The sequence below is a fragment of the Rhinoraja longicauda genome, chromosome 4 (genome assembly GCF_053455715.1).
Source record: "Rhinoraja longicauda isolate Sanriku21f chromosome 4, sRhiLon1.1, whole genome shotgun sequence".
Classification (NCBI taxonomy): Eukaryota; Metazoa; Chordata; class Chondrichthyes; order Rajiformes; family Arhynchobatidae; genus Rhinoraja; species Rhinoraja longicauda.
The window spans coordinates 34,071,197-34,096,489 of NC_135956.1; the positions used below are offsets into that span (position 1 = coordinate 34,071,197).

The 25,293-nt window shown below is 42.1% G+C and overlaps 1 protein-coding gene across 6 annotated transcripts in view; it reads right to left on the reverse strand.

Annotated features, from left to right (window-relative positions):
* Positions 1-25,293, reverse strand: part of LOC144592686 (receptor-type tyrosine-protein phosphatase mu) — a 606,124-nt gene that overhangs the window by 286,645 nt on the left and 294,186 nt on the right. For all 6 annotated transcript variants that reach the window (XM_078397499.1, XM_078397500.1, XM_078397496.1 and 3 more), the window contains exon 8: positions 689-997. In XM_078397499.1, coding sequence (XP_078253625.1) covers positions 689-997 — 309 coding nt within the window. The remainder of the gene's footprint in view (positions 1-688; positions 998-25,293) is intronic.

Below are 25,293 nucleotides of genomic sequence, written 5' to 3' on the forward strand. Positions count from 1 at the left end.
AGAGGAGTTTTATAGGCATTTGTCTATGCCATTACCCAGAGGCTTGGATAGTATCAGATCGAGGCAGGACAAGATAGTAAATCACAGGTTGTATTGGGTTTTAATGAAATTCTACGTACTGGGTTTTAGTATTTTGAATGACCTGGTTGATTACTTTGCTGCCAATCCCAATTAATGTTCAAGCCTCCATAATACCATGGATAGACACAAAGTGCTGGAGTAACAGTGGGTCAGGCAGCATCTCTGGAGAAAAAGGATGGGACCTTTCAGGTCGGAACCCTTCTTCAGACTGAGAGAAGGGTCTGAAGAAGGATTCCGATCCGAAACGTCACCCATTTCTTTTCACCGGAGATGCTGCCTGACCACCCAGAGTTGTGAATCTGTGGAATTCTCTGCCTCAGAAGGCAGTGGAGGCCGATTCTCTGGATGCTTTCAAGAGAGAGTTAGATAGAGCTCTTAAAGATAGCGGCGTCAAGGGATATGGGGAGAAGGCAGGAACGGGGTACTGGTTGTGGATGATCAGCCATGATCACAGTGAATGGTGATGCTGGCTCAAAAGGCTGACTGGCCTACTCCTGCACCTATTGTCTATTGTCTTTTACTCCAGCACTTTGTGTCTTTCTTCGGTATGGATCAGCATCTGCAGTACCTTCTTACTCCACAATGCCACGTTACAATTATTGCTTACCATCTTCATCTGTCTGAATCACACGCTCCTCACTTTCTTTCCTCCCTTCCGAGTTCATCAGGACCAGTTTCACACTGACGTTGGTGTAGGGTGAAAGGCCCCGCAGAGTGTACTGTGGCGGAGAATGATCGGTGTCCTGGCAGACCTCTTCGCCCACGTGTTCTTGGTCTCCCACCACGTACTGGTAGTGGACGGTGAGGTTGAAGCTGTGACAGCGAGTCACATTGTATCCGAAAGGCTCCCAGCGGATTGTGATTTGTCTCGCCTTAATCTCCATAACCTCCACGTTCTTTGGCCCATGCATGGGATCTTTTGAAAGGAAAGAGAACATCTATCTTTAGTCCAGAATTATTGGAAAAGATTTAATCCATGCTCAGAAATTGTAAGCCTTTAATATGGATCATCTTTATGATCAAGCTCAGCAGAGCACAACAGGTTAACTTATTCATATGGTTTTTAAGTTTCAACTAATCCACTATATTCTCCAATAAGATTCAAATCCTTATTCATCACCCTTTAAATATTCATCGATCAATGTTCCTCAATAAATCAACACAATTCACTTTACATCCATTTTACTCTTTTGGGAAGAAGGCTGTAAAGAATGGAAGAGTGGAAGCATGAGTGGGACAATGACAACTGCTTGATCTGTCAGGCGGCATTTTGCATTCTTGATTACAATTAATGTAAGAATGCTCTTGTCTTGCCTCCTTTTGCTTCATTTTTCTAACCTACATTTTGCTAAAAAGATGTGGAGAAACTGCAGATTAGGTTTACCAGATGCTGCCTGGATTCGAGGGCATTAGCTATAAGAAGGTGGACAGAGTTCAGTTGTTTTCTTTGGAACGTCAGAGGTTGAGGGAAGACTTGGTGGAAGTTTATAAAACTTTGAGAGGTACTGACAGAGTAGACAGCCAGAACCTTTTTTCCCAAGTGGAAATGTCACAGACATGGTGGCACAGTGGCGTAGCGGTAGAGTTGCTGCCTTACAGCGTTTGCAGCGCTGGAGACCCGGGTTCGATCCTGACTACAGGTGCTGTCTGTACGGAGTTTGTATGTTCTCCCCGTGACCTGTGTGGGTTTTTGCCGAGGTTTTCGGTTTCCTCCCACACTCCAAAGATGTACAGATTTGTAGGTTAATTGACTTGCTATAAATGTAAATTGTCCCTAGAGTAGGATAGTGTTAATATGTGGGGATCGCTGGTCGGCGATGACTCGGTGGGCGAAGAGCCTGTTTCCGCGCTGTATCTCTAAACCAAACTAAACTATAGGGCGTAGCTTTAAGGTCAGAGAGAAAACTTTAAAGGGCAATCTTGTGCTCGGCAATTTATTTACATAGATGGTGGTGGGTGCCTGGAACTACCACTGCTAGGGGTGGTAGTGGAGGGAAATATAATAGTGGCATTTAAGAGGCTTTTGGATAGTCTTCTGGATATGCCAGGAATGGAGGGTTATAGATCATGTGCAAGCAGATGAGATTAGTTTATCTTGGTATAATTTTCGGCACAGACATTGTGGGCCAAAGGACCTGTTTCTGTGTTCCATGTTCTATGACGTTTGATAAGCAGATGGCAGGTCCCCCACCTCAGCTACACTTCCCGCACCAATCCATTGCTCCTCATCTCCCTCAATATTTGGGAGACATTAAAGGTCAATCAAGGTTAAGAATGCTATTGGTTTGGCTCTTTTTGGTTCACCCTCCTGAGGTGTGAAAAGGCGCACCTCCAGATTCAGGGACAGCTTCTGCCCAGCTGTCATCAGGCAATTGAACCATTCTATTAACAACTGGAGAGCGGCCCTCAGCTTCCACCCGCCTCATTGGAGACCCTTTAGACTATCTTTAATTGGACTTTACTTGCACTATATGTCATTCCCTTCATCTTGTATCTACACACTGTGGGTAGCTTGATTGTAATCATGTATAGTTTTCCCCTGACTGGATAGCAGGCAACAAGAAGCTTTTCACTGCACATGACAATAAACTAAATTTTAAAAAACCTAAAAAGCCCTCACCTGGATATTCCTGAACCAAAAAGAGTTGCAGGCTGAAGACCTGCTTTGTGGTAAACTTGTAGTCTCCAGCAGGGCAGCAGTATGGGCTGTTTAACATGATCAATCTTGGCCTAACGATGCGGATATTTAAACAAGGCTCTTCGATGATACCAAGATCTTGTTGCAAGTGAAGATGTGGGTTTTGGGTAACAGATTTGTCACTGCTATCAAGAGGCTGAGACTAAATATTCTCTTGACACTCACTCACAAGCCTCCACGTATAAATAATGACCCTTCTGATGTTGTGATGGGTGAATTAGGGCAAAGGCATCTGATGGACTTAGAACTGCATTCCAGAATGAAGTGAGTGCCTTTAGGGGAAAATAGAAGGCTGATGGAAGCTAATGTGATGTCATTGAAGTTACCTAGAGACAAGTACTTTTTCAGATGAAAGGGTCAGTCATGTAAAAGAAGTAAAACTTACTAAAAAGAAAAGCCTGCAGTATGTTAATAAAAGTTGTCAGTGCAAACAAATTCAAATCGAAATTTTGTAGATTTTATGGTGATTAAAACAATTTGCTCCAGTGTCTTTCCCTCATCACCTTCCACCCATTCCAGTTCATAATTGATGATGTAAAATGTTGTTCTTTTCCAGGAACTAACCTGACCAGTATTTAAGCAGCCCATGGAGTGAAATGCAAAGTATACCCAGTAATGCAAAGAAAATGTCCATAACTCTTGACCAAATATAATCCAACCCCTTTCCTTCCATCCTTCTGATAAGGGGTGGCATGGTGGCAGAGCGGTGGAGTTGCTGCCTTACAGAGCAAGAGACCCGGGTTCGATCCTGACTACGGGTGCTGTCTGTATGGAATTTACACGATCTCCCCGTGACCACGTGGGTTTTCCCAGGGCTACCTACCACATTCCACAGATGTGCAGGTTTGTAGGTTAATTGGCTTTGGTTAAAACTGTAAATTGTCCCTAGTATGTAGGACGATGCTAGTGTCGGGGGATCAATGGTTGGCACGGAATCAGTGGGCCAAAGGGCATGTTTCCACGCTATATCTCTAAACTAAACTAAATACAACATCTACGTCAGTAACAGTCTCCATGCGCTTGAAATAAAATTGGTATTTCACACGGAAGGAGCATTGAAGCAGATGCTTGCTGTCACCAGGACGATCTGTAGTTAATGATGCCAAATAGCTAGGTTAAACCCAACAACAGCTTTGTTGGTTAGGTGCAGGGATAACATCGTCCTCATCCACCTCCCTGCCCTGTGTGAGCTTGAACCCTAGAAAGTACCATTTAATATTCAATTATACTTCTGTCAAAAGCCAACTACTCTGATTAAACAATATATTCTCACTTATGTTTGATCCTGAGCTGGGAACATCAATTTTTGATACTGATAATGTATTACAGAATTTTATATCTTTCTACTTGAGAAGATATATTATTTGATTATTAACAGCAGAGACATGGAGGGCGTAGACGTTAAAAGTTTTTATGTAATGTACAGCGACAAGCTTTGAAATACTGATCTTCAACGACTGAAAAAGCAGACTAAAAAGACATACCAGACAACACAGACATTCACTTTTTTTTTTAACCCAGAGGAAAGAATATGAATAAATGAATTCAAGTACGTTAACTTTTTCTTATTTTGAAATAGTTAGCTGTAGGGCAGCAAAATCATCTGTGACAGTGACAGGCAGTGATCATTTCCAGTGGGTCATGCATGAGAAAGTATACTTGTGAGGGAATAAATCAACAAAATGGTCTTGATCGATGCTCAGTCCTACTCAAGCATGTACTAGGCTTCTGTACAAACTTGTATTTCACGTTTTCATTGACCTGCTTGGCAAAATATACCTGTAGGGAAATAAAAAATGCCTTCTGTATATTCATTTAAAGGAACACAGCCCCAAGTCAATCAATGGAGTCCTTTAGATTGCGTTCATTTGCTGGCTGGCTGGCAGATAATTACTTTGAGACTCTGAACCAAATAGCGCTGCTTGACATTAAACACAAAAAGCAGCGTTTGTAGTCAGCTGAGTACAGTTGCTTTCTCAACAGACTCGACATTGTGGGGCTAAACATTATATACGGGCTTTTGTGCAATGAAGAACAAATCTTGGCCTTGCAAGCGGAATCTTCCCTTTGTGGGAAGGGTGCATATAACAGTACTTGTAAGGCAAGTCGAGCTGCTCTGGATTACTGTGGGTAAGCAGGGGATTTGTAGGCTTTCATATTGCTTACAAACACTGGTGCAAGCAATATTTTTGCAGACAGCTTCTTAAGCCTTGTTCAATACTTGGGCTAAGCAGAATTTATTTTCAAATCTTCTCTTCAAAATTAACCACTTGAAAGAAAAAAAAGTGTGCGAATACAACAGAGGAGGAAAGCATTTTTAAATTAGAGAAGTTGCCAAGGCTGTTTGCATCAATAAAGGACAGTTACATAAGAAAAGTCGTCTGAATTACATAAGAAATTCATTACAGTATAAAACTCTCCTGTGACAGCAATTGTTTAAATAATTATGCTTCTGAGAAAAAATATAATTTGCAAATTAGATCCTTACAGGTTTTTATTATAAAAAAAATTTAGTATCCATTTTAATTGGCGTACAAATATTGTCATCAACATAAATTATTTGGGTGGAACTGATGAATCATCTGGCAGACACAGGCACTGTTTAACTTTAAAGTAAATTACAGCATCTAGTTTAGTTTAGTTTACGTGTACATGTACCAAGGTACAGTGAAAAGCTTTTGTTTGCATGCTATCCAGTCAAAGAAAAGACTGCACATGATTACAATCAAGCCGTCCACAGTGCAAAGATAAAGGATAAAGAGTTTAGAGAGATTTATTCACAAAATGCTGGAGTAACTCAGCAGGTCATGCAGCATCTCGGGAGAGAAGGAATGGGTGACGTTTCGGGTCGAGACCCTTCTTCAGACTGAAGAAAAGTCAGACTGAAAAAGGGTCTCGACCCGAAACATCACCCATTCCTTCTCTCCCGAGATGCTGCCTGACCTGCTGAGTTACTCCAGCATTTTGTGAATAAATCGATTTGTACCAGCATCTGCAGTTATTTTCTTATACTAAGAGTTTAGAGAGATATGGGTCAAACGCAGGCAGGTGGGACTGGCATAGATGGGACATGTTGGTCAGTGTGGGCAAGTTGTGCTGAAGGTCCTATATGACTGTATGACTCTACGACTCTCCATCTATGACTCTAGTACATTATTTAGTGCAAGGTAAAGTCCACTAAAATCCAATTAAAGATAGTTCAAAGGTCTCCAACGAGGGAGGTGGGAGGTTAGGACGGCACTCTAGCTGATGAGAGGATTGTTTAGTTGTCTGATAACAGCGGGGAAGAAAGTGTTCCCTAATCTGGAGGTATGCATTTTCAAACTTCTGCACCTCTTGCCTGATGGGAGCGAGGAGATGAGGGATTGACTGGGGTGAGACTGGTCCTTGATTATGCTGGTGGCTTGCCGAGGTAGCATGAAGTGCAGGTGGAGTCAATGGAAGTGGGTGGGGGCGGTTTGCATGATGGTCTGGGCTACATTTACAACTCTTTGCAATTCTTGCAGTCTTGGAAGTTCAATAATTCAAGTGGTCTAGTGTTCAATAATAAATGGAAATATCTTGCACAACCACAAAAGATTAAACACTTTGAATTGCCAATAAAAGCCTTTGCACCAGCAGTACAAGGTTGATCAATTAATTCCCTTTTTCTATGCTGAATTGAGCTGAAGGATCTGTTTCTATGTTTAGTTTTGTTTAGTTTAGTTTAGTTAAACCTAGAGATATATATTCAAATACCTGGTTAAATATCACAAAACAACCCCAAATTAGTCACCACCATGTTAGACTTTGGATACAAATCCTTTCTAAACTGGAAAATGCAGAAAACAAAGTACAGTAATAGACAATAGGTGCAGGAGGAGGCTATTCAGCCCTTCGAGCCAGCACCACCATTCAATGTGATCATGGCTGATCATTCTCAATCAGTACCCCGTTCCTGCCTTCTCCCCATACACCCTGACTCCACTATCCTTAAGAGCTCTATCTAGCTCTCTCTTGAATGCATTCAGAGAATTGGCCTCCACTTCCTTCTGAGGTAGAGAATTTCACAGATTCACAACTCTCTGACTGAAAAAGTTTTTCCTCATCTCAGTTCTAAATGGCCTACCCCTTATTCTTAAACTGTAGCCCCTTGTTCTGGACTCCTCCAACATTGGGAACATGTTTCCTGCCTCTAACGTGTCCAACCCCTTAATAATCTTATACGTTTCGATAAGATCTCCTCTCATCCTTCTAAATTCCAATGTATACAAGCCTCCTTCTAAAATTCCAGTGTATACAATGAAACTGAATAACTTGGCTAATGCTCTTTTGCTTGATTATGTTGGGTGTCCGGGATTGAGCAAGGTAAGGATAAAACAAATTGCTTAGTCCCTTTGGAAATATGAAAACAGATGTGGACCTGATTGATCCTTGCACAATAATGAAAGGGAAGACCAAGTCTTGATACAGGCACACTGTTCACTGTCAGTGCAACGTTCAGAGGTGATAAATTAGCAACGGAAAGGGAGATTAACTGTAATATTTCCATCCCCATGGTATAAATAGATTTACAGAATAACTTGCCAGAGACACTAATGTAAGAAATATAGACAATGGAGTCTGAGATTCATTTTTAGGGTGACAACACTATGCAAGTGCTGAAATATCAACTTTAGGTTGTGATTTCCTTTATCCAAAGGTCCCATTAAAATCACTATCCTGACACAGGCAACTGATGTTTTGTTTAGTTTAGTTTCCAGTCTAGTTTAGTTTAGTGACACTGCATGGAAGCAGGCCCTTTGGCCCACTGAGTCCATGCCGACCATCCTTCCATTCACACTGGTTCTATGTTATCACACTTTCCCATCCACTGTCTACACACTAGGGGCAATTTACAGAGGGCCAATTAACCAACAAACCCGCAGGTCTTTGGAATGTGGGAGGAAACCGGAGCATCTGGAAGGAACCCATGCAATCACAGGGAGAACATGCAAACCTCGCACAGACAGCAACAGAGGTCAGAATCTAGCTCTGTGAGGCAGCAGCTCTACCAGCTACACCACTGTGCCAACCTAATGTACTCTCAAATGCATTTAATGTTAGCAGCTGAAGTCAGATTTCTCCCCCAACATTTCTGCTGGTAACAGGAAGGGAGAGATAAAGCAGATAGTTTGAAAAAAGTATCAGGGATGTGTGGGGCAAACAGGTCAAGAAATTTGATTGATCTAATTTATTGTATTTTGAAGATGTGCCTGTTTGCACCGTTATATTTAGAAACAGGCATGGCTCGATCAAATCAGAGTTGTGGTGTGCAACAATGAATAAACAATCACAAGCCCACAGCAGCACAGAGGAGGGAGAAAGCTCATTTATTCTTGCTGCCAGAGCCCAGGCTTAATTTTAACACCAGCCACTGTCCAATTGCCTTGGGGCAATGAGAATTAATGACAGGGTGACCAACCTCCCCTCATACTTGTCTGCTTTAAACAATCAGTCATAGCATTTACAATATAAGAATAGGAAAAGAAAACAAATAGTTTTCCTGGTTGAAAGCGGCAGGGAAAGCAGTGTTAGATCGGTAGCAAAGCCGACAGCTACAGCAACCCTTTCCCGGTGCTCCAAATTGAGAGGCACTCCAGCTATTGAACTGGATATCATTTCTGACCACCAACAGCTTCATGCAATGGCCATGACAGGGCAGGCCTGATCTGTACCTTCCCCCTGCCCTCAACTCACCGCAGATTCCCCTCCACAAAAGAATTGGCGTCTCAGCCTCTACTTTGCTCTGTTGTGGTGAGTTTGTCCATTTTCTGCCAATTAGAAAACAGTTCAAGGCTTGAGCCTCGTGATCATTAGGACCTGGACGGAGTGTTCCCAGACTCCAGTCACATTGGAACATCAAAGCAGCCACAAAGAGCCTTGAACCCAGGCCCAGAAAGTGGTGGAGACACTGCTAATCAGGTCTGCTGTTCCCTTTGCACTCAGGCCACAGCTGTGTCTTTGTTCCTAATCTGCTACCTGTCACAGTCTTTGCCTTGCAATGCATTGCTCCATGACAGGTACCATAGAAGAACTAACACGTCTTCGTCCCACGTATCACCTATGGGACAGCTCCAAGAGCCTTTGAGGTGAGTGCTGGTTGTAACATACCTGTAGGATATTTGAGGCTATTTCTGCTGATTTTAGTCAGGGTGGGATCTCAACATGTCAATTACTTCGTGAAGCCAATGTTTTATTAGAGAATCGTGTTCTTGATGCCTCCATGGAAAGGCTTTTTTTTTTTTAGCATTTTAGGGAGAATTGCAGAGCTTTTAGTTAATATAGATAAAAAGAAGAAAGGTAATCGGAGAGGTAAAATCCCCCCTTGGCTCGAAGGAGCAACGGTTTTAATTCCAGTCAAGAGGTAGTAAATCCAAGTTAAAGTAAATCACGGTTAATCTGTCTGTACAACAGAACATAAATCAATCACTAGTAATGCAGTACTCACACTTAGATTCACCAAGTTCGAATCATAAAGTACTTTTTCAGAGTCCATATAGAAATCATTTTGCACAATAAATTTCATTGTGAATGCCAGTTCAAAATGATGATAAACAGCCAAGTTGCTGAGGGAATAAATAAAGGCATGATGTTCAAGGTATTATTATAAAGGAGTCGTGAAACATAAGGATAAAAGTAGATCTGTACACTGTGGGTGGCTCAATTGTAATCATGTATTGTCTTTCTGCTGACTGCTTAGCAGAAACAAAAGTATTTCAATGTACCTCAGTACACGGGACTATAAACTAAGATAAATTACTCAACTGTGAAGTAATGCACCAAGGATAATGCATGGACTGTTGGCGGATAACAGTCTGGTTCATTTCTCACAATAAGTACGTCCAAGTTATCACTTGTAGAAAAAGGGAACTGCAGATGCTGATTCACTCAAAAGGACACAAAAGTGTTGCAGTAACTCAGAAGGTGAGGAAGCATCCCAGGAGAATGTTTAGATGATGTTTCGGGTTGGGACCTTTCTTTAAATCAGTCTGACAAAAAGCCCCAACCTGAAACATCACCTATCCAGAGATGTGGACTGGCCTGCGGAGTTAGACACATGAAGTAAACATGTGTCAATTTTCCTCACCCAAAAGTGCACAGAATTAATGGCCCAGACGCTATCTATCTATATATTATATTACTAAAACTCTGTTTGTTTGCATGTTAATATATTTGTGTCCTGGACACGGTGCATGATAGTGCAACAATTTTAGGCCCACCTTACTCACCATTATCCTGGGATTCAAAAAATATTATATATTTTTTTATTTATTCACTTTTTAAATTTTCGAAATCACTTTTTAAAGTTTAAAAAATCACTTTTCCCATCTCCCTTTGGCCGTCACCCGCGTATGACGTCACAATGGGACTCGCCCGAGTGACGGTCAATGATGGATGTGCAGTTTTACATATCCGCGCCTGCGCAGCTGGGTCCTGTTCATCGCCAAAAGCTCCGCGCCTGCCCAGTTGCATCCTGTTTACTAATACTTACGTGTCGCCCAAGTGGGGAGAGGTGGGTTACGATAGTTCGACTTGTGATAGTTCGTCTTTGCGATTCCCCTCGCCCGCCCAGAAGAGCCCCACAGAAAAGATTTGGACCCAACGGGTCCACTTGGTCTAGTACATTACTAAAACTCTCATCTTGTATATTTGTAGGCTTGTGGACATATTTGTTCCCGAAATACACCCAAAATGGTACACGATAGCGCAACAATTTTAGGCCCACCTTACTCACCCTTCCCCTGCGGTCTGGATTGATCAAGTTTTGTTACATTTTAAAAATAATTAAATTAATAAACTTTAATAAATGCACTTTCCACCCCAGTAACGGACTGTTCCAGATGCTACGGTCAGGCAAACGCCTCCGCTGTCACGCTGTGAAAACGGAGAGAATGAGACGGAGTTTCTTCCCACAGGCCATCAGGACTGTCAACTTTTATAACTCCAGAGACTAAATTTTTGTCTATACTATAGTAACTTATTAACTTTATTTATATGCTGTAACTGTAATTCTTTTTTGTGCACAATCCGCAGGCATTGCCACTTTCATTTCACTGCACATCGTGTATGTGTATGTGACAAATAAATTTGACTGACTGACTGACTTCCACCCCCCACGTTGGGAGGACTGGCGCCCGTCCCAGCATGCCCCGTGCCTGACCTTCCTTCCATGGTGCAGCGTGGTGGCAGAGGGTCAAACAAGATGGCTGTCGCCGCCCAACAGGTCCACGGCTCGCTGTGGCCGACATGATGGCCGCCCGGGGCCGAGGTGAGTGGCTCTCTCTCCCCTTTCCCCTCCCCCGCCCACGGGGGACACTCCCGGGCCGGCAACGGTTCCACAGATTGTCAGTTGGGGGAGGGTTGCCTGGCCCACAGGAGATGTTTGCACCCAACGGCTCCTGCCGCACCCGCAGGAAAGATTTGGACCCAACAGGTTCATGCCTGGCTAGTTGGCAATAAAGATAGAAACATAGAAACTTAGAAAATAGGTGCAGGAGAAGGCCATCCGGCCCTTCAAGCCATTCAATATGATCATGGCTGATCATCCAGAATCAGTACCCAGTTCCTGCTTTTTCCCCATATCCCTTGATTCCATTAGTCCTAAGAGCTATATCTAACTCTCTCTTGAAAACATCCAGTGAATTGGCCTCCCACTGCCTTCTGTGGCAGAGAATTCCACAGATTCACAACTCACTGGGTGAAAAAGCTTTTCCTCATCTCAGTCCTAAATGATCTACCCCTTATTCTTAAAATGTAACCCCTGGTTCAGGACTCCCCCAACATCAGGAACATTTTTCCTGCATCTAGCCTGGAATTTTATATGTTTCTATAAAATCCCCCTCTCACCTTTCTAAATTCCAGTGAATATAAGCCCATTCAATCCATACAAAAGCTGGAGTAACCCAGTGGGTCAATCGGCATCTCTGGAGAAAAGGAATAGGTGAAGTTTCAGGTTGGAACCCTTCTTCAGACTGAAAAATAGAGATGGGGGGGAGGGGGTTTAAAACTGGAGGCAATTGTTGGTAATTGCTGGTTTCTGATTGGAGTCATCTGCCTTTATTCATTTAATTGCCAACAAGTTGATATTCATTTAATTGCCAGCAAGTTGAGACATCCACACACACCTGGTCAAACACAGAGGTGCCAATACATGGACCTGTCCATTCAATGAATGAAGATCACAAAACTGACGCCAAACTGCAAATGCAGCTGGTTAGAAATTTAAAATTGACTAGAAAATGCTTTAAATGCTCAGTAGGTCAGGCTGCCTCTGTGGGAGGAGAAACAGAGTTAATGTTGACTACAGCCTGGCCTTCTATTTCTTCACAGCATCGTCTGAGATCAAGCCACAATTTGAATAGTCCCCAATGTTTTCAATCCTGTTACTTTGGACCAACTGATGCGCTGCAAATCAGCATTGGACAATCATAGGGCACAGGAGCAGAATTGGGCCATTCGGCCCATCGAGTCTGTTCTGCCATCGCGGCTGATCTGTTTTTCCACTCAACCACCTTCTCCTGCCTTCTTCCCGTAACCTTTGACGCCCTTACTAATCAAGAACCTATCAATCTCTGCTTTAAAAATACCCAATGACTTGGCTTCCACCGCCATCTGCGGCAATGAATTCCACAGATTCATCACCCTCTAGCTAAAGAAATTCCTCGTCTTCTCCATTCTAAAGATACATTCTTTTATTCTGAGATTGTGCCCTCTGGTCCTGGACTCTTCCACTACTAGAAACATCCTCTCCACATCCACTCTATCTAGACTTCTCATCATGACATCAGTTAATGGACAGGTCATGGGACTCAAATAAGATTTGCTCTTGAGATTTTTGCAGGTCTGATATTTAAGAGCTCTGTTGCTTTATTTCATCAAGCTCTATTGCTATTTTCTTAAGCTTGAATAAAACATTGGATGGCTTTAAATGAAATCTCGACTGCACTCATTATTCATAAAGAGGAATCAAAATATTTAACATGCTTGGAGGTTATTTCAAAAAGTTTGGCTGGTTAAGTTTTCCAGGTATTGAATTTTACATTTATTGCTGATTATCCTGGTACTGAAAGGGTGAATTGAGATGGGATGGAAGGAGACACATTTGGAGCACAATCACCAACAATGAGCAGATGGGCCGAATTGGTCAGTTTCTGAAATTTTGATGTGATTCGATAAAACCTTCACTTAAGCCCAATTGGTTTTCACTATTTTAAGAATACAGGTCCTCCCCAACTGACAAATGCCGGACATATGTGCAATGTACACATACAAACGCGCGTTTGAGAGGCCAACGGAATAGATTTGCCAGCTGCTATGGTTTAGATTATGTATATTTAACAGGAAAAGAAGCCTGCTGTAAACTAGGGAAGAAGGGCCCCGGCCCAAAATGTCACCTATCCATGCTCTCCAGAGATGCTGCCTGACCTGTTCATTTACTCCAGCACTTTATGTTATTTTTTATAAACCAGCATCTGCCGTTCCTTGTGTCTAGGGAGGACCTGTATTCTCCATTTTCTTCTTTTGATCATCTAATATTTTTAATACATTATCCCTTCAATAACTCTACTACAATAAACAAACTTCTGGAGTTTTCCTTCAAAAATGGTTTAAAATCAGTCTGGCTACCTTTTCTTTTCCACATAATGCTGAGCAGTTAATTTCCACTAACGTTGATTAGTAAATGTATCAAGGGTTATGCAGAAAAGGCAGCAGAATGGGGTTGAGTGGCAACGGTAGGTCAGCCATGATTGAATGGTGGAGTAAACTTAATGGGCCGAATGATGGGTCGATTGTAATCATGTATAGACTTTTCGCTGGCCAGTTAACTCGCAATAAAAAAGCCTTTCACTGTACCTCGGTACACGTGACAATAAACTAAACTAAAAAAACTGATGAAGCTGCAATTACCATGTCAGAGACTTAAAATATGTTAAGAGACAAAAAAGTGGCAAATCCTATTGATGTTTTGCACAAGATAGTATGGGTAACCCCTTTATTTTTTTATGTGGCTGGGAATCCATGGTAGGTCAGCCCATGTCTGGGCAATGAGCAGAATCCTGGTGAATAGTTTTAGATTCAAGGTTGTGCAATCATTTTAATGGAATACATCAAAGTGTAGAGAAGGATATTGTAGCGACCATAGGGATTGGTCCTGAGAGTCGAACCCTCGGATTGGCCAGCAAGGTCAGGTGGTGGTTTTGGCGCCCAAAACCAGTCAGTGGGAAGGGAACTTCGAAGCGAACAGTTTGATTTAATGGTTATTTGTAATTCCGTTTGTTATACTTTGTAATCGAATATTGCTGCCGCAATAAACTTCTTTAACAAAGAAAAAGCCTCCAGACTCGCCATAATATACAAATATGGAAGGAAATTTATGTAAGATTGGCATTAATTACAAAGCATTTATGGATTCAGATGGGTGGCACAGTGGCGCACTGCTGCCTAATAATGCAGACACCCAAGTTCGATCCTGACCTCGGGTGCAGTCAGTGTGGAGTTCTATATGTATATGTATTTTTATATATAACATATTTTATATGTATGCATGTCATTGTCTTTAAATATTGTAACAGACAATACCTTTAACACTAATCCAATCGTGGATTGTGGATCAGAATCCAAGATGGCGTCCAACCCAGGCGACTATTTGCATGTAGCCACAGAAGCAGATCTACAATCACATATTACAATGGCTCCATACTCTTAAATCTCTATTTCCACAGCAACATTTCTCACCTTAACTATGATATTCCCTTATCATAAGGGAATATTACTTACACTGTAAATGAAAGAATGAATGAATGAATGAATAAATTAATGAATGAATAAGTTTATTGGCCAAGTATGCATATACAAGGAATGTGCCCTGGCGCTCCACTCACAAATGACAACACAAACATACAGTTAACAATTAAGAATAAAGCATAACCACATCAAAACAACATTATGGTCTAAACATGTGGGTGAAAATAAACCAGAGCAAAAATGAAACTACAGAATTTGGTTATTGAGTAGAACTATCACTCATGGGGAAAAAAAGCTGTTTTTATGTCTGGCTGTGGCGGCTTTGACAGTCCGGAGTCGCCTTCCAGAGGGAAGTGCTTCGAAGAGTTTGTGGCTAAGGTGAGAGGGGTCAGAGATGATCTTGCCCGCTCGCTTCCTGGCCTTTGCAGTGTACAGTTCATCAATGGGGGGAAGGTTGCAGCCAACAACCTTCTCAGCTGTGTGAATGATTTGTTGCAGCCTCCGGATGTCATGCTTGGTGGCTGAGCCAAATCAGATCATGATGGAGAAGGTGAGGACAGACTCTACGATGGCAGTATAGAATTGGACCATCATTGCCTGTGGCAGATTGTGTTTCTTCAATTGCCGCAGGAAGTACATCCTCTGTTGGGCCTTTTTGACTGTGGAGTCGATGGTAGTCCCCCATTTAAGGTCCCTGGAGATGATGGTTCCAAGGAACTTAAATGACTCCGCAGATATGACTATGTTGTTGTTGATGGTGAGTGGCGGGAGGGGAGGGGGGGCTCAATTGTAATCATGTATTGTCTTTCCACTGAAGTAGAGAGCACGCAACAAAGCTTTTCACTGTACCTCGGTACAAGTGACAATAAACTAAACTGAACTAATCATCAGGCAAATTCCTCCGCCAGTCTTTTCTAATATCATTACAACATCAAAACCTATGGGTTCTCTCAATGGCCTCACCTCCTGCTCATCTCACTGCCTTTGGATGTCTAAGTACTTTTTCCGTTTGAGCTTCTTCCCTATAGCCTGACCACTTGCAATCCAGTTTGAAAAAGAATCTTCTTCTTGCGTTTGAGGGAGCAGAAATTATGTAACGCCCCCCAGGCGCTGTAGCCAGTGCAATGTGCTGTTGTCAAGGGCCGTGAGGTCTACCCCTCCACCAGGGGGACGGAGGACAGTGCAGTCGAAAATGAAGCGCTGCGCTGTTTGCTGGTCTGCTCCACACACGCAGGCTGCTGATGGGCGCAACCCCCAACGATACATGAAAAGGAATGAACGTCAGTCAACCCGAATCCAACTCACTGACGCCTCGTCCCTTTCTTGTTCATTTCTGTTCTTCCGTTTGGCCATTTTTCAACAATTGGACTCTCCAGAAGCTATTGCCCGAAATGTCACCATGCATTTTCTCTCTCTGAAGCATAGGCTGTTGCATGTTTCTACCTTTCTCAGACTCTGTTATTTTACATTGAGGCGATCACCAAAATTGTAAAGGAAACACAAGGAACCGCAAATGGTGGAATCTTGAGCGAAATACAAAGTGCTAGAGAAACACAGCTGGTCAGGCAGCATCCGTGGAGGGAATGGATAGGCGCTGCCTGATCAGCTGAGGTCCTCCAGCTCTTTGTGTTTTGCTCAATGAATTGTAAAGCTTTAGCTTTGATTCTGTAAAACTACATTTGGAGTGTTGAAATAAATGAATTGATGGGCACTAATGCTACTGGGTCCATGAAAATATGTATTAATTCCTGCATTCCAATACTCTAATTTTTATCTCTCTCTCCCTCCCTCCTTCTGGAATGCACTCGGTTTGCCAACTCAATACATTTGTGACTTTCCCCATAAAAATAACCACCATCCTACACATCCCCTCACAAGACCCCCTCAGCTTCAAGAAACAAGAAAACAAGGAATCAGGAGCCAGAGGATATAAGTTTAAAGGGAGAGGGGAAAGATTGAATAAGAATCTGAGGAACACGCTTATCATATAGAGGGTGGTGGGTAAATGGAATGAGCGGCCGGAGGAGGTAGTTGAGGCAAAAACTGTAACAACATTTACAAAACATTGAGATAGGTATATTGTGGGCTCCATGTTTCCTGAGGCATCGGTGCCGGCTCTGATTTGTTCTGTACCTTTTCATAGTTTCCCTCTCCTCTGACTCTCAGTCTGAAGAAGGGTCTTGACCCGAAACGTCACCTATTCCTTTCTCCAGAGATCCTACCTGACCTGCTGTTACTCCAGCATTTTGTGTTTTTGGACAGGTACATTGATGGGAAAGGTTTAGAGGGATATCGAGTGTGACTAGTGTAGATGGGGCCCTTTGGTCATCATGGGCAAGCTCGGCCGAAGGGCCTGTTTCCACACTGTACGACTCTATGACCTGATGACTCTAAATATATCCTGATGTCACACTTCCTCCCACACCAAAGAAATTAGTCTTAAGCTGACTTACTTTCCATTTATCTTCCTTATAAAGTGTTCTTGTAAGTTGCCTGAGATAAACCAATAATTTTATCAGGATGTATCACAGCATAGTTTGGGAACAGCTCCATCCAAGACCGCAAACAATTGCAGAGAATTGTGGACGCAGCCCAGTCCACCACACAATCCAACCTCCCTCCCATTGACTCAATTTACACCTCATGCTGCCTCGGCAAGTTCATCAGCATTATCAAGGACAAGTCGCACCCCGGCCACTCTCTCTTCTCCCCTCTCCCCTCTCCCATCAGGCAAAAGGTATAGAAGTGTGAAAACCCACAGTTCCAGGTTCAGGGACAGCTTCTCCCCAGCTGTTGTCAGGCAACTGACCCATCCTACCAACAATTAGAGAGCAGCCCTGAGCTACAATCTACCTCATTGGAAACCCTCGGACTATCTTTGATCAGATTTTACTAGACTTTATCTTGCACTAAACGTTATTCCCGTTATCATGTGGATGGCTCGATTTTAATCATGTATTCTTTTTCCACTGACTGGTTAGCATGCAACAAAAGCTTTTCACTGTACCTCAGTAATCTAAATCTAATCTAATTACAATAATCTAAATTAATCACATTAGGTCCTTTCCTTTACAATTGCATCAATGGAGATTGTACTTAATAGAGAAATGCATTATTCATAAACGCCCACAACCTGTAATGTTTAGAGCCCCCTTTGATAAGGAGAGAAGAGGCACATCAGAAGCTCCCTCTGAAAGTTCCCCTTCAATTTAATGCCTCATCTCAATTTGGAAATAAATCCTTCATCAACACTGGGATCTAAGTATTGAATCGTTGACTAAACCTTTTTAAAAGAGCAACGCCACATTAACTTCTCAAGGGCAATTAGTGGTGGCCTTGTCAGGGATGCCCGCATTCTGTAAATGAATAAAAATTAGTGTGCAGAACGCGAGTAAAATCAGTCATCAATACCATGTCATGTGTCTAATGTTAAAGTCAATGATACATTTCACCCCTTACTTTGTTTCTATTCCTTTATAATGGATTACATGAGTAATCCCATGTTGAATGAAAGGCACAAAATGCAGCTGTTTCACCAACCTCAATTACCACTGTGCCTGTTCTACACATACTTACAATGACACAGATGGAGGCCATTCAGCCCATTGGATCCATGTCAACTCACATTTTCCTATTCCCCTTCTCCTTATGTCATAGAGTCATACAATGTGGAAATAGGCCCTTTGGCCCACCTTGCCCACACTGACCAACATGCCCCATCTACACTAGCCCTACCTGCCTTTGGCCCGTATACTTCTAAAACCTATCCTATCTATGTATCTATCTAAATGTTTCTAAAACATAAATGTCCCTACATCCCTGCAGCTTATTGTCTCCCGCACATGCCCATCAACTTGCCTCCGATTCCTTTTTTGCCATTGGCCCTCACTTCCCTGATTTCCCCCTCTCCCCTCTTCTTTAAATGGATAGAGTATGGTTACAATTTCTACGGACGCACCATAGAAAGCATCCTATCTGGATGCATCGCAGCTTGGTGTGGTAACTGCTCTTCCGAAGACCGTAAGAAATTACAAAGAGTAGTGAATGCAGCCCAGTCCACCATGCAAAGCAACCTCCCCTCCCCTCCTCCCCTTCAATTCCATTTCTGCCTCAGGAAAACAACCAACAAAATCAAGGATCACTCTCATTCCGGATATTCTCTTTAGCCCCATTCCCGACGGCCAGAAGATACAAAAGCTTGAAAGTACGCACCATCAGCCTTGAGGACAGCTTCTTCCTGCTTTCATCAGACCCTTGAACGGTCCAGGCATATGTTAAAGATGTTTCCCTATCTCCCTATCTACCTCATTGATGCCTTTGCAGTTTTTCTTATCAGCACTTTCACTGCAACTGTAACCTGTTGTACTCATGTATGGTATAGGTTTTTGGATAGCACAATAAACAAGGTTTTTCACTGTGTCTCAGTACACATGACAATTATATACCAGTATCAAAACCAATAACAATACTCTGTTGGTGAGACCACACTTGGAGTACTATGTACAGTTCTGGTCCCCAGCTGCAGGAAGGATATAATTTAGTTGAAAAAGGTGGAGAAGAGATTCACTAAAATATTGCCTGGGCTTACAGGCTTGAGTTATGGGGAGGATTGGATAGGTTGGGACTTTTTTCTTTGGCGCCTAGGAGGCTGAAGCGTGACTTTATTGAGGTGTACAAGATCTTGAGAGGCAAGGATAAAGTGAACACTGTCAGTCTTTTTCCCAGGGTAGGGGATTCTAAAACTAAGGGGCATAGGCTTAAGGTGAGAAAGAAGATGTTTAAGAGGGACGCAGGAGCAACAGTTTCATTCAGTATTTGGAATGAACTGTTGCGAGAAGCTATAGAAGCAGATACAATTGTGATTCCTAAAGGACATTTGGACAGGTATATGGATAGGATGGGTTTAGAGGACAATGGGACAAATGCAAGCAAATGGGACTAGCCCAGTATGCCAACTTGGCCCATAAGGTGGGTTAAGGGGTTGGTTTCCATGCTCCAAGACTATGTATATTTTCTAATCTGGAGAAATCTAGTTTAGTTTTAGTTTTTGTTTAGTTTAATGTCACATGTACCGAGCTCCAGTGAAAAGCTTTTGGTGCATGCTAACCAGTCAGCAGAAAGTCTATACATGACTGCAATCGAGCCATTCACAGTGTACAGATAGATGATAAAGGGAACAATGTTTAGCGCAAGATAAAGTCCAATACAGTCCGATTAAAGATAGCTCGACGGTCTACAATGAGGTAGATTGTAGCTCAGGATCGCTCTTTAGTTGTTGATAGGATGGTTCAGTTGCCCGATGACAGCTGGGAAGAAACTGTCCCTGAATCTGAACGTGCGTGTTTTCACACTTCTGTACCTCTTGCCTGATGGGAGAGGGGAGAAGAGGGAGTGACCGGTGGATGAGACTTGTCGGAGATTACGCTGGTGGCCTTGCCGAGGCAGCTCTGGAATCATGATAAGCAAACGCTGCAAATTTGAATCCCAGTTCTAAAAGCTTCTTCCCTTCCTTATCAGGCTTCCTTAAGCTAGTGTACTGTTCGATTCTCCTCCACCACAATGAGAACATTGGACTTTGTCCAAGGAATTGACCTGCTACAATGTACTGTAATGCTGAGAAATATATTCTGCCCCTTTGCTCTACCTATTGTATTTCAGTTTGAACTGATTGTATTTATGTATGGTATATCGGATCAGTTTGTACAGCATGCAAAACAAAGCTTTTTACTGTACCTCGGTACATGTGGCAATAATACAGCTGAACCTATTAAACCCTTGTTCAACAACATAACACATCAATGAGCTTCAACAAGCAAACTCTTGTTAACCAAAGGAATTTCAAGAAGCATATTTACCACAGTCCTAAGACAACTTATGTCACAAATATCATTAACAAAGTGGTCCACTGATATCACTACATGCCTGTTGAAGCATGGTATACATTTGTCAGAAGCAACAGCATTAGAGAACTAATATGGAGATAATTCTAAAACATTAAGCAGCCCCTTAATATAGTAGTTCTTTATTACAACACTACATCAACAGTCGAATAATTCTGCCTGCAACCAGTGCTGCCTGCAGCAGAATGTTTTCAAGTGCGCATTCACAAATGGTTAATTGTTTCACTTGCGGCAATTAAACAATCAATTTGGTACATTTTAAAGCCACACAAATATTTGAACCATTCTCACATAACAATAAAACATGATCAGCTTGTCACACAAATCACTTCAATTCCATCACACTAAGCTGCAAGCGGGGTGTTTGTTGAGGGGGGGGGGGGGGGTGGGGGGTAGGGGGATTGCACTTCAGCTGAAACTAAACTGAATTTAACAAGAAGTAAAAGGAATTGTCAAGTTGCCTTCAAAGTTTTATAAAGAGCTTTGTTTATTATTTGTTTTTGCACCAATAACAAAATAGCAATTGGTGGGAAACGTGTAAAAGCACGACGCCTTTTTCCTGGTGGCAGGATAATAATTGGTAGCTAGGATACATTCCATCTGTTATGATGATGAACGAAGACATGGAAGGTAATAGATAACTGAATACTTGAATGTACTATGAAGCAATGGCTTCTAATGAATATTTATTGTCAAGTACTTTGCATAACTACCCACTAGGTACAGGCACAATTAACATTGGGTAATTGTGTCATTAGTCAGTCTCACAATGTAATGGTGCTTTGTGCCAATATCGTAGATTAATAAATGGGTTCTTAGCACGTGACTGCCAGCTCAGACCATTCAATATTGGATTTGTCAGCTAATTTTAAATTAATGCCGTTGCACTGGCATCTATCATAAAGCTTTGAAAGTTATGGCATTGAGGAAATAGTCGAAGTTCAGAATAAAATTCTAGATGAAAATAATTTTGTTGTAAAATATCTTTTTGACATCTGGCTGCGTTTGTGACCTTCAATGTTATATTATTCAGGTTGCACAATGGCAGCAATTTAATCCTGCAATAGCTCAGGTTCTACTCAGTAACTCCCAGCCATATTGCAAATGCCTCCAGGGCCAACTCCTGAAATGGGCTAATCTTAGCCAAGTACTGCAATTTGCTCCCCGTTCCCCTGGTCTAAGGGAAAGCAATACTGATCAAGATGGTGCTTGCTATTCCAGTGACCCCTGCTAGAAATAAGGCACGTCAGGTCATAGAGTGTCATACAGCGTGGAAACAGGCCCTTCGGCCCAACTTGTCGATGCCGGCCTGCATATGGCCCCTATTCCTCTAAATCTTTCCTATCCATGTATCTGTCCAAGTGTCTTTTAAAAGTTATTATTATACCTACCTTAAGTACATCCTCTGGCAGCTCGTTCCATACATCCGCCATCCTCCGAGTGAAAAAGTTGCCCCTCAGGTTACCCTGTTAAATCCTTCCCCTCTTACCTTGAACCTATGTCCTCTGGTTTTTGATTCCCCTATTCTGGGTAAAAGGCTCTGTGCATTTCCACTATCTGTTCACCTCATGATTATCCTCTACCTCCTACGGTCCAATAAACAAAGTCCAAACCTAATGTCCATTAGTTTATATCTGCAGCACCTCTCCATCCAAAAGTAATATCTAAATATATATTTTCAAATTCCACTCAGTACCATACATGCTCCAATAAGATCAGAAATACAGTGAAAAGTGTGTCTGCCTGCTATCCAGTTAAATCATACAATACATGAGTAAAATTAATCCTCTTCTGGAACAGCACGCAGAGGGTCGCCATGTTCCGCTACCAATTTATGACTTCCAAGTCTCTGAAAAATTCAATTCTGGCCTGAGGAGATTAGAATGTCTTATTTTCACATGCCTCCTGATTCAGGAGCAGTTTCTTCTCAGCTGTTATCAAATAACTGAACGGTCCTCTCATCAGCTGGAATGTGATCCTGACATCCCATCTACTTCAGTGGAGTCCTTTGAATTATTTTTAATCGGACTTTATCGGACTTCAATGTTATATCTTTGCGTTCAATGTTGTTCCCTTTATCCTTTAATATCTGCCAATAACTGTTGGCGGCCTGATTGCATTCATAAAGTCTTTTCTTTGACTGGACAGTACGCAAACAAAAGCTTTTCACTGTACCTCAGTACAGAACGGAGAACAATTTACACGTGATAATAATAAACTAAACTAAAACTAAACTAAACCAAACTAAGCTAAAACTTAAACTAAGCCAAGCCAAGCCAAGCCAAGCCAAGCCAAGCCAAACTAAACTAAACTAAACTAAACTAAACTAAACTAAACTAAAGTAAACGAAACTAAACTAAATCCAATCCAGGCCTGAGAAGATGGGCAATGTCTTATTTCTTGAAGACTTGGTGTCCTGGCGGCAGCAGATTGATGAAGTAGGTGTCTGCTTGGCCCAATGCCATGCAGTTGGCTCGCCCATGGTAAAGTTAAAGGTTAGCGGCCGGTTTTGAGAATGAAGTTAGGAAGCACCACTGATGCGTTCTACTACTTAGCTCCCACTGCGGCTGTAGAGGTCATGTTCTCAACTCCTGTTGTCAAATTGAGTGAATTGTTAAGCCGTTTCAGAGGGTTCGTTAAAAAGCAACCACATTGATGGATCTACTTCATTTGTAAACCAGATTGATTGTTACAAATTTGTGATCTGAAGTATACGTGAACTTAAATTTCCCGGTTGCCACTGTGGAATTGCAATTTAAATCATTGGAGCGATAGTCCAGGCCTCTATATTAGCTGGACAGTGAGTCACACATTACACTGCAATAGTCTCATCATCATACGCGTTTATTGGCAATGAATTCCAGAACGTGACAACCAATTGCATTAAAACAATTTACTTCCTGTCACAAAGTGCGGGAGTAACTCAGCGGGTCAGGCAGCATCACTGCAGAACAGGGATAGGTGATGTTTGGGGTCGAGACCCTTCATCAGACTTTGTGCGTTTATTGTTTCTGCATCCACCAGACATTATCAAGGATTGTCTCACCCCGCTCACTCCCTCTTCTCCCCTCTTCTATCAGGTAGAGAACATTGAAAACGCATGCCTCCAGATTCAGGAACAGTTTCTTCCCAGTTGTTATCAGGTAACTGAATGGTCCTCTCATCAGCTGGAATGCGGCCTTGACCTCCCGTCTACCTCAGTGGAGACTTTTGAACTTTCTTTAATCGTACTTTATTGGACTTCAATGTTATATCTTTGCACTGAATGTTGTCCGCTTTATCCTTTAACTGTGCTCTGTGGACAGCTTGATTGTATTCATATAGTCTTTTTTTTGACTGGATAGCGCACAAACAAGTGAAAAGCTTTTCAATGTACCTCAGCACATGGGACAATAATAAACTAAACTAAAGTAAACTAAAATAAAATAAACTAAACAAAAACATGTTTTTCTTTCCACACCCTGTGTTTAGTTTATTTTTGAAGGGGCCATTCATTTGAAGGGGCCATTTTGTTTAGTTTATTTTTGAAGGGGCCATTCATTTGAAGGGACCATTTTGTTTAGTTTATTTTTGAAGGGGCCATTCATTTGAAGGGGCCATTTTGTTTAGTTTAGTTTTGAAGGGGCCATTCATTTGAAGGGGCCATTCATTTGAAGGGGCCATTTTGTTTAGTTTAGTTTTGAAGGGGCCATTCATTTGAAGGGGCCATTTTGTTTAGTTTAGTTTTGAAGGGGCCATTCATTTGAAGGGGCCATTTTGTTTAGTTTAGTTTTGAAGGGGCCATTCATTTGAAGGGGCCATTTTGTTTAGTTTATTTTTGAAGGGGCCATTCATTTGAAGGTGCCATTTTGTTTAGTTTATTTTTGAAGGGGCCTTTCATTTGAAGGGGCCATTTTGTTTAGTTTAGTTTTGAAGGGGCCATTCTATTCCTGATTCCTTTGTCTCTTCTTCTCTATCCGTCAAACACTCCCACAGTAGCGCAGTGACATAGTTGTTGGAAGCTGCTGCCTTACAGCGCCAGAGACCCTGGTTTGTTTCTGACCACGGGGGCTGTTTGTACGGAGTTTGCACATTCTCCCTGTGACCGCTTGGGTTTCCTCCGGGTGTTCTGGTTTCCTCCCCCATACCAAAAACTTACAAGTTTGTAGTTTAATTGGCTTCTGTAAATTTTCCCTTGCATGTAGGATGCGAAACTGGGATAACATAGAACTAGTGTACGGGTGATCGATGGTCGGTATGGATGGTGGACCAAAGGGCCTGTTTCCACGCTGCATCTCTAAACGAAACTAAATTCCCCACCCTATGGCACTTTCCCATCTAACTCCATAGCTTTCTCTGTGTTGATCATGTTGTGACCAGGAATTCACTGCCCTTAAGAGTGCATGTTGGGGAGATATGACAATGGAATGATTAAGTGACTGAATAAGAAACACAAAGGCCTGGACTATTGATCCAGCAATGTGATTTCCTCTCCCACCATAACAGCTGGGAAATTTAAAGCCAAGTAGTGTCATTCATCTGGCTTTATGAGGCAGCTGCAAAAATCCATCTGGTTGATAAATATTTTTTTCTGTCTACCTCTACACCTACCAATGTGGTTGCCTCTCAACTAGCTTCTCAAGTAAGTTAACAATCCGCTCAATTTGGGGCATAATTAATGGAAGGATGGCAAGTGCCAGTCTTGGCAGAGAAGTCCATATCTCATGAACAAACAAATTACAAAGATACAAATTCATATATAAATGAGATATTTACGTAATGGAATCGGAAATGGCCATCCATCTGTGATATTGGCTCATTGACTCTCTCTCTAATAGTATGGTCTGACCTGCTCCACATGCCCCACAT